At 41.6% G+C, this 15953-nt stretch overlaps 3 protein-coding genes across 15 annotated transcripts in view; all 3 read left to right on the top strand.

Moving 5' to 3' along the window:
- LOC129187360 (plakophilin-4-like) overlaps positions 1 to 3626 on the top strand; it is an 84601-nt gene extending 80975 nt beyond the window's left edge. For all 7 annotated transcript variants that reach the window (XM_054786498.1, XM_054786503.1, XM_054786497.1 and 4 more), the window contains 2 exons: positions 873 to 937; positions 2702 to 3626. In XM_054786498.1, coding sequence (XP_054642473.1) covers positions 873 to 937; positions 2702 to 2947 — 311 coding nt within the window. In that variant the 3' untranslated portion in view covers positions 2948 to 3626. The remainder of the gene's footprint in view (positions 1 to 872; positions 938 to 2701) is intronic.
- Positions 3627 to 4308: 682 nt separating this feature from the next.
- dap1b (death associated protein 1b) lies at positions 4309 to 7036 on the top strand. 2 transcript variants are annotated; one of them, XM_054787339.1, is made up of 4 exons: positions 4309 to 4648; positions 5572 to 5668; positions 6544 to 6607; positions 6675 to 7036. In XM_054787339.1, exons 1-4 carry the CDS (start codon positions 4579 to 4581, stop codon positions 6789 to 6791), a joined length of 348 nt encoding a protein of 115 aa, XP_054643314.1. In that variant the 5' UTR covers positions 4309 to 4578; the 3' UTR covers positions 6792 to 7036. The 2 variants fall into 2 exon arrangements, with proteins under 2 accessions (XP_054643314.1, XP_054643313.1); XM_054787338.1 differs by having other exon boundaries at positions 4316 to 4648; positions 6541 to 6607.
- Positions 7037 to 9136: 2100 nt separating this feature from the next.
- Positions 9137 to 15953, top strand: part of tanc1b (tetratricopeptide repeat, ankyrin repeat and coiled-coil containing 1b) — a 108355-nt gene continuing 101538 nt past the window's right edge. For 5 of the 6 annotated variants that reach the window (XM_054786219.1, XM_054786214.1, XM_054786215.1 and 2 more), the window contains exon 1: positions 9137 to 9299. The gene's annotated coding sequence lies outside the window, so the exon portion shown is untranslated. The remainder of the gene's footprint in view (positions 9300 to 15953) is intronic. The other variant, XM_054786218.1, reaches the window with a different exon arrangement.

Raw genomic sequence — 15953 nt, 5'->3', positions numbered from 1 at the left:
AGCGGTTGCATGTATCACTGCAAACATAGTGCAGTCGTTTTTTATTCCGATTCCCTATTCCCAAGGCTAAAATACATTCAGTATTTTCTATAAGGGGCCTCCACTCTCATAGACCTCATGCCCCAATTATCCATTTGAATCAATAAACACCATACCTCAAGTAAATGTTATCAGAATAAAGGTATAAAGTATAAGGTAAATAAGAGGTGCTGCCTATATAGGTGGGTGTGATGACCTTTACTATGACATCTGACACTGCACTGTGTGGCGGCAGATAGCTTTAACACAGTGCATGCGGCATCTGTAAAGCTGATGTTTACACTAAGTACGGTACATCTTCTGTACCGCAAGTCAAATATCAGTTATTTTCTGTTTCGAAAATATTCAATAGCTTCACGTATAAGCTTCGTCATCATCTTAGCACTCTGACACTTTAGCTTGGAGCACTATAGCGCTATTTCGTGATGGTGATGGTTCGCGCAGACGTGAAGCAGACCCCCGCTACACAATGGTGTTGTTGTTAGTAGGGGCGAGGCGCTGAGTGGGTACGCAGACACACCAGAGCCAGACGAGTGCTGGCAGGAGAGTGGGAGAGTAAACAAAATGAGCTGCAGCCGCTGCTGTTTGCGCAGTGCACGGCCAAGTGGAAATTGACTCTCTGGATTCCTCTGGCGAGACAACGTGCCAACAAAAATACCCATCCCTTGGGCTATGTAAGCAACCGAAAAGCACCGGTCCAACTGGATTATTTGGTGCTGTGTCCCCTCCCTTCCAACCACAGCGTCTGTTTTGATTCTTCCCTCGAAGGGGAGGTGCAGTCATTCCATCTAATAGGAAATTTAAGTCCCAATATTTTTGTACTTTTATTGCAGGGTCTGGAAAGCCTTCTCCATATTATTATCCATCGCCCACTCGGGAGGAGCCCAGAAGAACACAGGTAAAGATCATCGAAATGATGGCTTCTACTTGACACACACCACAACATCTAGTGTACCTTTATGTATCATTAACCTTCACGTAGACTTCAGGCCAGTCTGGCTAGTGCAGAAATGACATGAATTGGACGGGAAAAGAAAAAAGTAAATATAAATGTATATATGCACACACGCGTATCATAAACATAACATTTTTTGTTTTTCAATGCAAATCATGGATGGCATTGTGTCTTGGGGCTCTTTGGATTACTGATATCAATCTTGGACAACTGTCATAATTAGTTTTTCCAGGGAAAGAAAAAGGATTTCTCTGCTGACAAAAAAAGCATTAAATATTGCAATTCCTTGGAGAAGACATGGAAACACTCAATAATTCACAAAAACCTTTGTGCGGTGAAGAAATTAGTGGCTGATTCAGATGAAAGCCAGGACTGTGCTGATAAAGGCATAATGAGAAAGGTTTCTGACAGACAAATGTATCGAATCAAGAGAGCACCTGCTAAAAAGCCATGACAAAGCAGCAAACACGTATTTGAAGCTGCTGGTGCCTCTCAAGTCCCATGAACCCCAAGGTGTAGGATCCTCCAGAGGCTTGCAGTTATGCATAAACCTACTATTTGGCCACCCCAACCAATACTCACAAGCGGAAACAGTTGAAGTGGGCCAACAAATACATGAAGATTTCTTTTCAAACAATCCTGATTACTGATGAGGTCCGGATGGATGAAGTAAAGTATGGCCAGCATATCTCAACAAGGCTGTGACGTCAGCAAGGAGGTGGCTGAGTCATGTTTTGGATCAGAATCATTGGGAGAGAGCTGGTAGGACCTTTTAAGGTCATTAAAGGTGTGAAAATGACCTCAGCAAAGTATGTATGTATCTCTGACTAACCGCTTTCTTCCATGGTACAATATGAAGGCCCGTACCTTCTGTAGCAAAATGACCTTCATGCATTTATGCATGATCTCAAAGAATGCCTACGGAAAGAATGCCTACCTCTCTGTCATTGGCTGTTATGGACATAAAAGGAGAGAAACTCATGGTTTTTCCCCTGACCTCAACCCAATTGCTATGGAGCATCGTCAAGCAAAAAATCTACGAGGGTGGGAGGCAGATCACGACAAAACAGCAGCTGTGGGACGTTATTCTAACATCTTGCGGTGAAATTCAAGCAAAAACTCACAAGTTCAATAAAAAAAATTGTGACAGTTATATCAAAGAGATCTTATGTTAACATGTAACTTGTCCTGTTAAAATGTTAGATTGCTTTCAGTAAATATGACCTCCTTATGCCCCTTATTGGATAGATACATAATTACTTTTTTGTGGATACATTTAGTACTACTGTATATTCCTCCATAAAATACATATTTAATCTCTGAAAAATTAACTTGTTTTTATAATATTCTGCCTTTATTTTACTAAAATGACAACTTTATTTGTCATACTTGTAGGTAGAATTACGACTTTTTTTCTCGTAATTTAGAACTTTTTTCTCAGAGCATTATGATGTTATGTTAGAACAATGAACATTTTTTCCTGATGACTCCTGGCTTCCCATCATGCATTTCGTCCCAATATTTGTCTTATTTTGACTTAATTCTCAGAGTCATCATTTTCTTTCACGTCGTACTATAGTAGAAAACAAAAATAAAACAGAATGTCATTTGAAGTCCGTTAAGGCCATGAGTGAGTGTACATTTGTAGATTTTCTTTGACAATCCAGTGTGAATCCAGCTAACCGCGTTTGTGTCTCCCTCTGTCAGCCTTTGTATTATGCAGACAATGTGGGCCGGAGGAACTACGACCCGTACAGAATGTATGTGCAGCACCCGCACGGCTACGACGACCCCTACATGGACGAGGTCATCACGTACGCGCCCACCTTGGACTACAGCTCCCAGCCTCACGCACTGAAGGCCAGCACCAACTATGTGGACATTTACGCCAGCACGCGGAGACCCTCCTACCGGGCCGAGCAGTACCCCGGCTCCCCGGACTCTTGGGTGTAAATGCGATGGCGGCCCACCTGTCGGGAGCACACAAAGAAAGAACACTTCTCATGAAATGGCCGTGTGTGTGTTTTAAAGTGAGATTGTGTGTGTGTATGTGTGTGTGTGTGTGTGTACGTAGGGGAGTTGACCTGGCAGAGGGAATCATGGAATGTGTGCCAATCGAAGGAAATTGGGGAATGTTCTTCAACTAGTTAAAGGAGAAAAAAAATCACGCTGAGAGACAAAACTGGACATGATTGCCAGTCCTGCTTTGTTTAGATGTTAGATTTGATTTTTTTTTTTGTAGCTTGTACTAGTGCAGCGAGGGCGTGAGTCATGTGATGAGAGGATCTACGGGAAGAGTCAAAGATGGAGATTGTGTATGTGTTGAAGCCAAAATGGACCACGAACTTAGTAAAAAAAAAAAAAGAAAAAAGTATAAGGTGAAATTGTACAGGCTGTTGTACAGAAAGATGAAAGTATGACTTGTACTTGCTGTTGTACCGCTGTCTTTGCTTTTCTTGTAAATAGAGAAAAAGAAACATGTTACCTGGTTTACACTCATCTGCACTGCTAAAACAATGACTTTGTGCCATATTAAAGCTCTAGAAATATATAATTATAAAGAAAACAATGGTATCATACATCATAAAATCATGATCAAATAATAAAATGACACTTTTGTTTTTTAAACTCTGTCTACGTCTTTTCTGACACCCACATTTGACATTTTTTGGTACAAAAACTATGCTAACATTGATACAAAATGCATGCACAAAAAGAGATGTCAGTGTTAAACAAGTCAATTGGGAAAAAAAGTAACATTCCAAGAAATATTTATGAAGATTATTTAATAAGAAAGCTGAAATTTGGGAAACTTAAAAAAAAAAAAACGGACAAAAGACGGAAGTTGACACTAAAAACAGGCTTTTTCACCTATATCACAAAGCTGAGATGCAGTTTTTTTCCTGAAATACGTACAACTTATTTCGCTGGAACGTTTTGGACAGCTCTGTCACAGGAAAGCAGACATTGTTTAAATCGATTAGCTTTTACATATATATTATATATATTAGTATATATTAAATGCGGTTACCACACAGTGATGTCATAGATTCACAATAAAAATGATTCTGAAACATAGCCTTCTGTATGTAATATACACACAAATGTGATGAAACAATGTCGAAATGTGTTTACTAAAGCGCTTTTGTCAATCAAAACTGAACATATATTTGTAAACGCTAAATTATTGTGGTCAATGGTATTAGCTCGTGTGCTAATGGGGTGTGTACCTTATATGGCATTAACCGGAAGTGCACAGGTGTTTCTCGTTGAGCGAGCCGCTGACGTCACTTTTAATCATTGAGGACTTTGTAGGCGCTTAAATCATGAAACAATGGTCCCTCGTAGGAAAGTAGCAAACCTACACGATAAATAATAAGAATAATAATGATAACAATAATGTAGTTGTTAAATAAGTGTCCATGGCTAGTCGTGTTATGATACCGTGTTAGCGCGGCAGCACGGAGGCGTTTCTTTGGCAGGACGTCAGCTGAAGTTGGAGCATAAAAAGTGTGAGAGCGGCGAGCCGAGCTGAGATTTTCTACACAACAATTTCACCCAAAAAAAAGAAAAAAAAAGAAAACATGGTGCAACAAGGCAGCAAATGTGGCGTTAAAGACGATCCCCTGCTTAAAGCGGGACATCCTCCTGCAGGTAAACTTTTTCTGGACTGTTTTCTGCAAGTGAGCGAAAGTTTGGTTTTGATTTGGTTCGTTCCTCTCGGCCCAGCCAACCGTGTACAACGTGTGTTAGCTTTTTTTTTAGCGTCATTTATCACAGTGCTGCTAAACTTTTGTTGTGATATGACAAAAAGTCTTGTTAGAAAAGCCTCAATAGGGTTATTGTGTAACACTTCTCCCAACCCCCTTCTTTTTCCTAGCTAGCCTCTGGTTCGCTGCCAATTCAGCCTCTTTGTAAACACACGCTCGTTTAAGCCATGGAACTTTTCAAAATACATTCCATGCTTTTTATCATGAACAAATATTGCTTACTTTTTTTCAAGCAGAACATCCATTACAAATTATTAGGCCTTTTTTTTAAAGTGTTAGGGTGATTTCTTATACGTATATTGTATTAGCCATCCATCTTAAACATAACTCGGTGGTCTACCTGGTCTGTTTAAAAATAATTAAAACTGTGTGTGGATATATTTTGATATGGATAAATTAAAAACAAAAATAAAAACGCATGGCTTTTTTTTTTTTAAGGGCCCATTAGGTGTACATTTGTAAAAGTATAACTTATAAATAGACTTTATCCTAATTTAAAAATATATAATTAGGCCTAAAAATTTTTTTAAAAAAAATCCTATACCTGGTCTAGTCATTAAAGAAAAAAAAATTAAAAAATTTTTTGACTTGGGAAAAAAAAAAAAATTAGCTTTGGTGTTTATTAAATTGTACCTGATCATCATTCATTGCACTGTATATTTGTACATTTTCGTAGCATAATGAGGTATCAAAATAAACTTCTCAATGTTGTGCCTTTTTTTTTAAAGCAAGCAGGCACCCCCCTCCATTTTGTATTTTTTTTTTTTAAATTACCTTTTTTTTTTTTTTTTTTTGTGGTGTTACCAGTGAAGGCTGGGGGTAAACGGGTGGCAAAGAAAAGCTTGGATGAGGCCAGCACCCATGGGACTCCAGAGAAGGATACGAGGAGATCTGAGAAATCCAGGTAGGCTTTCTATTCAAACCCCCAGCACACCTTAGGTGCGCCTTCACACACACCAGATGCAATACAAGAGCTGTCCCAGTACATTTTATTGTCCCCATTTACTAATATACGGTGTCACAAGTGTGTACACCACTTGTATTTCTGCAAATATTGTATCTTTTCATGGAGAACGCAAACACTTGGATGCAACAATGTAAAGCTGTCGGTGTACAGCTTGGGTTACTGTACATTTACCGTCTCCTCAGAATAAGACTCAACCATTAAAGGGATAGTTCGGATTATTTGACATGAAGTTGTATGACATCCCCATCAGCACACACACACACACACACACGTCAAGCTGAAAATCAACTCTGAACTCCTTACGTCACTTGCTGTCCGCCACTCGCTCAACTTCCCGAGGCAACACATCTATAGCAACACACGTGCGCTCTAGTCTTATGTCTTTTAAATGGCTTATTTCCTCATGTCTGCTATGTTGGGTGATATGAGTGTAAAGGTGTCTATACGGGTGCTCATGGCTAGAAGACACTAATGTTAAACATACTCAAGTCATAAACTGGTTTTCTATGCTCACACTATGAAAATATTCAATTTATAAATAAGGAATCCTACTTGGCAGAAATCCACTTGTAGTGGTCGGGTCTAGAAGCACTTAACCGTGAAACGAGGGATTACTGTATTGCTGTTCCGCCATGACTTGAAAGTGTCGCTGCTGCCGAGTTCTACTAAATACACATCGCGTTAGTTGTCACATGGAATTGTAATGTAGTTTGGAAGGGCAGATTATTTTTATTATCAAGCATTTGTATTGGATGTTCATGGATTTCTAATGTGTCCTGTGATTTGTTGCTGAATTGATCCTCTTGCAGCAGGCCTGTTTCCACTGCCAACAGGATGCAACGAGTTGGTCTCCTTCTGTCAGGAACTCTTGATAAGGTAAACAACTTTTTAATTTGTATTAGCCATGCAGAATACTTTTAATACCCTTTTAAAATCTTTCCAGTTGAGCCATGACTTTCCAGAGACGCCGGTGAGCGTGAGGCACAGCAAAGTGCGACCTGCTGTGGAGAAGCTGCATTCTCCCCGGACCTTCTTTATCCAGCAGCCCAGGAAGTACTGAAGATGCGGTCCATGCTAAAGGCACCTGACATAAGCATTGTGTGCTTGTAGATAAGCTTTCTTCTCCTGTTTACACTTTTGAGTATACTCAATCAGCCTCCATGTCCCCTTTTTATAACATATGGTGACTATTAAACACTCTGGAAAATTAGGGTTCTTCTGTTTAAATGTGGTGATTCCCCATTGAACCATATTTGTACTGCTCGCCACTTGATGCAGTTAATAAAACAAATGTATAGCTTTGTAGTGTGACTTTTTTTGCAATACCAGTCAGTGACCACTGGGTGGTGGCAAAGGGTTATATTTACCAAACTGGTGAACATCTGTCGTAATTAAATCAATCTTGTGTATTAAATTAACTAATAACTTTATTAATGTGGTTGTAGTTCATAGTGCTGTAAAACTGCACATAACACTGGGGTGTCTAATATGACACTTCCTGTAGTTTAAGTTAACTACAGTAAAAACATGCTAAACAAGTTCCATGCGTCCATTGCAAACAGTATAACTTGGTTTAAGACGAGGGAGGGAATTCTTTCACTTTCTATGGACATTAGGTCATGGTACTTTAGTTCAATGAATGGGTTGTACTGGGGATTGTAGTCCCATAGGTCAATATAGTGGTTTCTGATCAAAATTAGAAACTAATCTGATGTCCATTTGTGTAAACTTTCCCTTCCATCCAACCCCAAATGTTAAGTGGATTTACATTAGTGGAACAGGCAGGATGGTCCAAAAGAGTGAGGTTATTCCTCTGGAAGAAGTCCTTTGTCAGGCCGGCATTGTGAACTGCAGTGTTGTCTTGTTGAAAAAACCCAGTCATTACCACACAGACCAGTGATGCCCCCTGCAAACTCTCCACATAGCCAGCCACCTGCCGTTTGACACCCCTGCACAACCTGAAGCTCCATTGAAGGAAAAAGATCATGATGGCACCCCCTTCACTCTGCTGTGTGGAAAACATCTCGGGTGGGACCGCCTTGTCATGCCAGTAACATTGGAAGCCATCAGGACCACCAAGGTTACATTTTTTTTCTCATCAGAGAATAAAACATGTTTGGTGCTCTTGTGCAAATTCCAAATGGGCAATTTTGTGGTGTTGAAAGAGACAAGGCCTTTGGAGACTTTTTTGTTCTTAGTTACCGGACTGCATTCAGCACCAGTAACAACTTTAATTTGGGCCGAGGATTGTCCCGTGTCTTGACGGACAGCCAATGGGATCCTCCTTCAAATCCAAATCCAAAATGTAAAAGTCTTGCAATTAAAATTTTTTTGATCAGGAGTGTATTGCAGTTCTGAGCAGAAGATGAGCAAGTGTGTGTTTTTTCGAAACCCTTTTATGGGTGGTCAGAACCACAGAGACCGACAAAACGCTGCTCTTATTTAGGATTTTTTTCTTTAAAAGATGCCAAATGGTGGAGAGTTTCAAACGTGTGCTTGAGTTTCTGAGAAACCACGAATGAATCCCCAAGTCAAATATTAGAGACATATGTCATGTCGATGCAGTGCAGGTATACAACACTGGAAGTGATAACGTTGAATACCTCTGACAGTCACTCATAATTGGGTTATCTTTACGCAGATTTTAAAAAATAATCCCTTGTGTAGGGATTATTAGGGATTATTAATAGTTACCTGTGAGTATATACAGTTGTCATGAATTACCTTGCTGACACGTGCTTCTGCAGAGGTCAGAGACATGTTGCAGCACTTGGTGGTCCTCTTTTTGATATGCTACATTTCACTGGCACTAGTGTGTGTCTGCGCTGTCTGCCAACCATGTGAGGAGCCTGGCTGACCCTGGAAGAAACCGCTCCTTACACACAGAGGCGGGTGACCTCTTACAAAAAATGTAGTTCAGGCTGTGAAAGAATGGGTCATTATTATTTTATCGGTGGAAAATATGTTTTTTAATATACCACTGTTTGCACATAAAACAGCATAAAATATTATCAACACGAGAGGGTGCTATAGACCAATGTGCTGATTTACAGCAAAGGTTGTCCTTAGCGTTATTCATTCCAAGACTGACATATTGAGTACTATATTAATGCTCCTTGTTTAATTGTTTTTTTTAGCTACTTTAGATGCAAAATATTAGGAGCAGCTCTCTCTGTGATACAGTGCAGTTCTGCACCACTACAAACTACAACCACAATGAGAAGCATACTGTTAATGAAATACTAAATATTCTGTTTTTTGTAGTAAACCACACAATTATTTGGTCATGCAAATAGAAATAGTTCATAACTGAAGTGTCGCTTCAACTTAGCTTGTCTTGTGTATGTGGCGTTCAGGGACCAAAGGGGCGGAGGCTCGTGCAATCCGCCGGCCCTCTGACGATCAGCCTCCCGGCACAGATGACCTCATGCTGGGAAGGAGGAGGAGTCCAGCGTCCGCTCAGTCTACCTTGGTGGTGCATCAAGTGGGAGCTTGTGTATGGAGTTACATTCAAGTACCGAGGAAAAGTTGTTTTTAAGAGGGCGCTTACTCCCATGACATTTATCAGGTAAGATTTGATGAAAATGTTTATAAGTCGTAATAGTTTGTTAGTTCGAGGTGGGGGGGGATGTTGGGACATGCCCGCGGAGCAGTCATATCCAGTGGGACTGACAGCGGCTTGGAGGGGGCTTTACTTTACGAATTATTATTAAATCAACACAATGCTTTCTCAATTAACAAAGTAAGTTACTGACATGGTACCGTCATCACCGCTATCTAGGGGAACTTTACTTGAATGAAAACTTTTGGTCAGATAGCGACTCCATGAACGCAACACAGAACTCAAGTCAAAGTGAATCAAGCTAACTTTAGCATGCTACCTAACCGAGATGTATTAATGATATCTGCCCGAATGTAAATCATATTTACATGTCTGTTACTAAAGAGTTAGAGATATATTTATTTTGGTCATAATGAATTACATTAGTGTTAAGTAATAATCACTAATTACACTAATATACTATAATGAATGCCGATGGGAGATGACTCATTGTACCAGAAGCTAAAATGATAATATTTTGAGGGAAATTATCATGCATACTCGATTTGACGTTGCTCAGGGCCATATACTATAGTAATCCATATAGTATAGCTTATAATAGCAGTTTTAAATACATTAATAGCACTGTTACAAAAAAAGCTGTCACTGGCAGAACAGCGCCCCCACCTGTTTGGGGTGTATAATGAGCTGCTGCACTAACGGTCCAGAATATCGGTCATATTTCACCATCATATGTATCAATGTCCTGTATTATATACATTTTGAGAGACCTTCTCACTGTCCATTGTGTTTCCGTCACATTTTATGTTTCCGTGCTATGTCGTGCGTTGATTGGCTGTAAAGAGGCACGAGAGAAAATGTTTGTGTTTGTTAATAGCCATGTATCGAAGGGTTGAAATTATCGCACATTATGAGATGTCTGAAATTACAGAGTGTGAAATTGTCATGTAAATAGGATAATTATTCTACATTTGGCAACGCTGGCCAACACACTCCTGATTTAAAACAAGCTATTAATACTAATGCAATCATTAGAACCCTTGCCATGTATATACCCAGTATTACATTTTCAGCACAAATTCAGACAATTTGACATTATACTAGGCTGTAATGCCATCCTAATACTTCTTCAGTAATTACGAAAAAGTTGTCTTAGTGGAGAGACTACCTTCCAATGTGTCCACAGCCTGGTTCCCATGGTTCTGGGCCAGTTGGCTGCTGATAGCAGATGCTGGCAGCAGAGAGGCATTGTTATGACTGAGGAGGGACGTTATTGGAGACACTGACCTGACTGACGGCACATACTGAGCTCTTCATGATGATGAAGAAGAGGATGTGAAAATGGCTCTCATAGAAAGCTGAAAGCTTCAGAGAGTTTAGTTGTAGGGCTTCCCAACTTTAGGGTTGGGACACAAAATGGGTCTCTGACCAGTTTTTATTGGTAAAATTCTAGTAGCTCTTTTATTAATCATAGCACACAATTTCAGGGTTTCATGTAAGGATTTAATTATATTTACCAGATATGTTGATATTTGTGCAAACTTTATGGTGGTTATGAGTAAGTTTGGGTCTAATTTTATCGTGTCTCAAGCTGCAGACGTTTAGAGAACCTTGCAGATATACAGTGGAAGCTCTGAGGTCAAACCCAATCTGTTGGGAGTCATGATGTTGAATAGCCTCTGATTTTTTTGTGTTATGAAACACTGTTTTGCTTTGGAGGTAATGGAAAGAGAAATAATTTCTTTGTATTTGTCTTATTTGTAATATTAGTGCATTTCATTTAGACTTCCTGTTTTAGGTAAGATAATGTGTGCTTCCAAAGGGTGTACTGAAGCATTTGTAAGTGTCACGGTTCGTTGAAGCTGTCGGCAGGTTGACCCCCAGGGTGCAGAGAGAAGGCGGCAAAGTGCAAAAATAAAAGTAATTTTATTGCACAGGACAGGAACAAACTAAAAGTGACAGAGGAAAAACTCTGTGGGAAAAATAATACAAACAATAAACAGGTAGGTGACAGCACGGAAAAATCAACGATGGAAATGACAACAACAATGAACCAGCGCGGCGCATACGACAGCGCTGGTCTTTTAACTGTTAGTGATTACAATTGACCGCAGCCGTGCGGCCACCAGGCGTGGAGTGGCAGTTCCTTCCACCACCCCGGAAGCATCGCTTGCCAGAATAATGGCGCAGGACAGGAAGTACACGCTCCTGTCCTGCGAAGCGTGACAGTACGTCCCCCCCACGGAACGGATGCCAGACGTTCCATGAGTCCAGGATTTCTAGGGTGGGTGGAGGGAGGACCGGCGGAGGGTCGCCGGCTGTCAGAGGTGGAGGAGGGGCCTCGGCGGGCGAGGGTTCGCTCGCGTTTGTCGGAGGTGAGGGAGGAGCCTCGGCGGGCGACGGCTTGCTCTCGGCTGTCGGAGGTGATCCAACCTCGGCCCCGCGGGACAACATTGCGGGCACCAGAGGTGACCTGACCTCAACCTGGCGAAACGTCGTCCCTGAGATCCGCTCCGGAAGCAGCTGTGCAACTGAGCGCGCACAACCGACCGTAGGCGACGGCTTGCTCTCGGTTGTCGGAGGCGAGGGAGGAGCCTCGGCGGGCGACGGCTTGCTCTCGGCTGTCGGAGGTGATCCAACCTCGGCCCCGCGGGACAGGATTGCGGGCACCAGAGGTGACCTGACCTCAGCCTGGCGAAACGTCGTCCCTGCGGTCCGCTCCGCGAGCAGCTGTGCGAATGGGAGCGCACAACCGACCGTAGGCGACGGCTTGCTCTCGGTTGTCGGAGGCGAGGGAGGAGCCTCGGCGGGCGACGGCTTGCTCTCGGCTGTCGGAGGTGATCCAACCTCGGCCCCGCGGGACAGGATTGCGGGCACCAGAGGTGACCTGACCTCAGCCTGGCGAAACGTCGTCCCTGCGGTCCGCTCCGCGAGCAGCTGTGCGAATGGGAGCGCACAGCCGACCATAGCCCCCCCCTCAAGGGACGGATTCCAGACGTCACCGAGAGGTCCAGAAGGGTGGCGAGGGGGCTGGAGGTGGGCCTTGCATCCGACTACCTGGTTGCGTTGATCACTGCTGGTTCTCACCTCCCGCAGGCGCTCCATGATCCTACCGAGTGTCCAGTGCTCCTGCAGCAAACGCTCGAAAAAAGCGTCCATCTCCGCGAAGCTGCAGGGAGCTGTCTCTGCGGGGGTCGTTGCTGGCTGGTTCATTCTGTCACGGTTCGTTGAAGCTGTCGGCAGGTTGACCCCCAGGGTGCAGAGAGAAGGCGGCAAAGTGCAAAAATAAAAGTAATTTTATTGCACAGGACAGGAACAAACTAAAAGTGACAGAGGAAAAACTCTGTGGGAAAAATAATACAAACAATAAACAGGTAGGTGACAGCACGGAAAAATCAACGATGGAAATGACAACAACAATGAACCAGCGCGGCGCATACGACAGCGCTGGTCTTTTAACTGTTAGTGATTACAATTGACCGCAGCCGTGCGGCCACCAGGCGTGGAGTGGCAGTTCCTTCCACCACCCCGGAAGCATCGCTTGCCAGAATAATGGCGCAGGACAGGAAGTACACGCTCCTGTCCTGCGAAGCGTGACAGTAAGAGTGTAAAGTGATTGTGATTGTTTGGCATTTGAAGTTCTTGTGGGTGACAGCTGTTGCTGATTTACATTGTTGAAAGCCCCTGAGACAGGAAGGCAGAAAGATCATCTAGTTCAGGGGTGTCCTCACTTTTTCAGCATGGGAGCTATTTTTAAAATGACCAAGTCCAAAAGATCCACTTCTTTCCTAATATAAACATAGAAAAAAACAGTATACAGTCAAACCTGTCTTAGCGGCCACCTTAATAGAACGGTCACCTGCCTATAGCAGCCACTGAAAAATCCCCCGCAGCAAATTTACATGTTATAGACCCTGTGTATAGCAGTTACCTGTCTAACGCGGCCAGCGGCCACCCAATTTGTCTCCCTTGGTCAATATCTGACTGCATATAGCGGCCAAATTACCAACTCAAGTAGAAGCTTCATGCACGAAAAAGTTTCGTTTTTCAATCAATGACGCCGTCGTGTGTAGACTTTAATTACTGAGTCCTAGCTCAGTCACAATCATTCACAAGATCCACACAAACTGTCAGTTGTTCCACATAAAAAAGCTGTCTTCTTTTGAGCTTGCTATTTCCTGGTCAAACATGTAACTTTAAGAGCATTTGCACCAAAACATTACCGCAAAGTAGGCTGGGAACAGGACGTGCTCCCAGCGACGCTACAATAAAAAAAAAAAACATACGCTAGCATGCATGCGGCAGCGGGAGCAAAACTGAGTTCGGTTGTACTTAATTGAAGTATTTTAGAATGTACTCACGTTATTTTTCATCAATCCTCATCCACAAATCCATCAAAGTCCTCATCTTCTGTATTCGACACAAAAAAAGCCGTCTTCTTTTCCGTTTGCTACTAGTCTGTTAACTTGTCAGTGTTATTCAGCTCCGAAGCAAAGAAGGAAACTTCTCCTGTTTCTTCTGCCAACTTTATTTCTTCAACGCGGCCACCAGACAGCAGCTCAGAACACACACACATCTCTCAGCATCGTCTCTCCTTCCTGCTTGCCCACAAGGCAAAGGTTAAACAAGCCCCACTACATAGCTGTCCAGCCAATGCCTGTAAGAAATGACACCGTTTATTTCCTGGTGTGCACTGGTCAATACTGTAATGCCGGGAAGGAGAGACTCACGTCGCAGGACTTTACATCCAGGCCAACATAAACACAGTTCCCAACTCTCTCGAAACTCACAGCTAGCACTGAGCCTAGCTCTCCTGCTCGGGATGCCCACCGTCACTTCCTGTCACTTCCTGATAAACTAAAGCTGTAATGACAACTCTGCCGTATAAAAAGTAAAATATTAAAACAAGCGTAAGACATTACTAGCACAGCTTTGTTCTGTGGGTCGTGGATATATTCTATCAGTTATTATTAAACCTCTAGCTTCCTTTTAGTAAGTAAAAACCTTGGCTATGATTGCACTACATTGTCATGTAGACCTACAAAGTACACTTGGAAGAACAAGAGGTGAATAAATGTATTGCAACTGATGTGAAATTGATGAGGGGTAGGATTAAATAAGCTTTGCTTCTTCCTACTCCTTTTTGGACATGCAAAATTGTGAATTGTACTATGTGATGTGCTACTGTTTGACTCATATGCATGTTCAGGATGAATTAAAACCATGAACCATGATAATAACAAGCCTAGTAGTGCTGTACAACTTTTATCCGCAGTCCGCAGTGCCCTCTACTGGTCAACATTATTATTATTATTATTATTATTATTATTACTTTCCCTTTTTTTCTTTTTTTTCCTCTACTGGTCAACATTCAAACTGGACGCCAACCTGTCTATAGAGGCCACCTGTTTATAGTGGCCACTTTTGCAGACTCCCTCTAGTGGCCGCTATAGACAAGTTTGACTGTATTTGTGTAGCGCAACATAATAAAAAGCTTTTAGAAATGGGCACATTATCCAAGAAGGCTTTAGGTTCCGCTTCATAACACACCTAATACATAGAAGATGACATGGTTGCTGTATTTTGAGCGTAAGACAGAACCACGACGGCAGGGCTTGGACATAATCCTCTGTCGCCTGGCAGCACCTCGCCTTCCAGACAAAACATGCATGGGTTGTCCAAAGTGTGACGCAGTGGCCATCTGTAGAACGTGGCTCATTGTAGAAATAAAATAAACAAAAACCCAGAAAAAGTGGAAAAATAGAGAAAAAAGGCATAGTGTAACTAGAAAAAGCAAAAATGTGGGTCTTTAAATGTATATATAATGTCATTTTTTTATTATATGTATATATTTTTATTGTAAATATCAAAGGACTGCTAGACAGCCCTGACATAAATAGACAAAGACAAGTAGATAAGAGAAAAAAGTGAGCTTTATTATTATTATTATTATTATTATTATTATTATTATTATTATTATTATTATTATTATTATTATTATTATTATCATCATTATTATTGTTATTACTATTATTATAACAATCATAACCATTTATTTGGTCTCAAATTTTTTTTACAATAATATCTTAGAGCGTCGATTTGCAGGAGAAAAACATTTCAAAACTCACCTGCATTGTTTTGTGGCGTAGTTAAATAAAAAAGTTTGTTTGTCCAGTCATATTTTTTCGTTGTAGTACAATCTCTACAATCCCTAGTGACAATGCTAAAATCGAGTATTTGGAGACTGCCCAACCCATGTTCATGTGTCTCAATTCTTTAATTAGAAATGTGTATAAATAAATGTATCTTTTTGGGAACTGTAATGATTTGTCTTCTGTTTCCAACCTCTCATGTTTATTTTAGTTTTATTGCTACTGTCAGCTCATTTCCAGCAGCAACATGTCTGCAGTAAAACGATGAACCTCCATGGAAATGTTAACCCTTTGCAAGGCACTCATTGAAATACTTCCAAAATTGTTGTTGTAACATGCACAACATGTCGTACATTCATGATTATGACAATGACATACGAGAATAACACACACATCTTTATATTTCATTACAATTTCATAATTGTATCCGCAGGTTTGCCGGGAGAAATCCCATGTTTTAGGACCAAACCTTTGGCAGACATAAAATGACGCTCCCTCCGAGCTGAGC

This window comes from Dunckerocampus dactyliophorus, chromosome 9 (genome assembly GCF_027744805.1).
Source record: "Dunckerocampus dactyliophorus isolate RoL2022-P2 chromosome 9, RoL_Ddac_1.1, whole genome shotgun sequence".
NCBI classification, from domain to species: Eukaryota; Metazoa; Chordata; class Actinopteri; order Syngnathiformes; family Syngnathidae; genus Dunckerocampus; species Dunckerocampus dactyliophorus.
This window is presented reverse-complemented; position numbering and strand designations above follow the sequence as displayed.

Coding starts and splice junctions, on each gene's coding strand:
- dap1b (XM_054787338.1), top strand. CDS start 4,579: ATGGTGCAACAAGGCAGCAAATGTGGCGTTAAAGACGATCCCCTGCTT. Junction 4,649..5,571: donor AGCGGGACATCCTCCTGCAG/GTAAACTTTTTC, acceptor TGGTGTTACCAG/TGAAGGCTGGGGGTAAACGG. Junction 6,608..6,674: donor TGTCAGGAACTCTTGATAAG/GTAAACAACTTT, acceptor AAATCTTTCCAG/TTGAGCCATGACTTTCCAGA.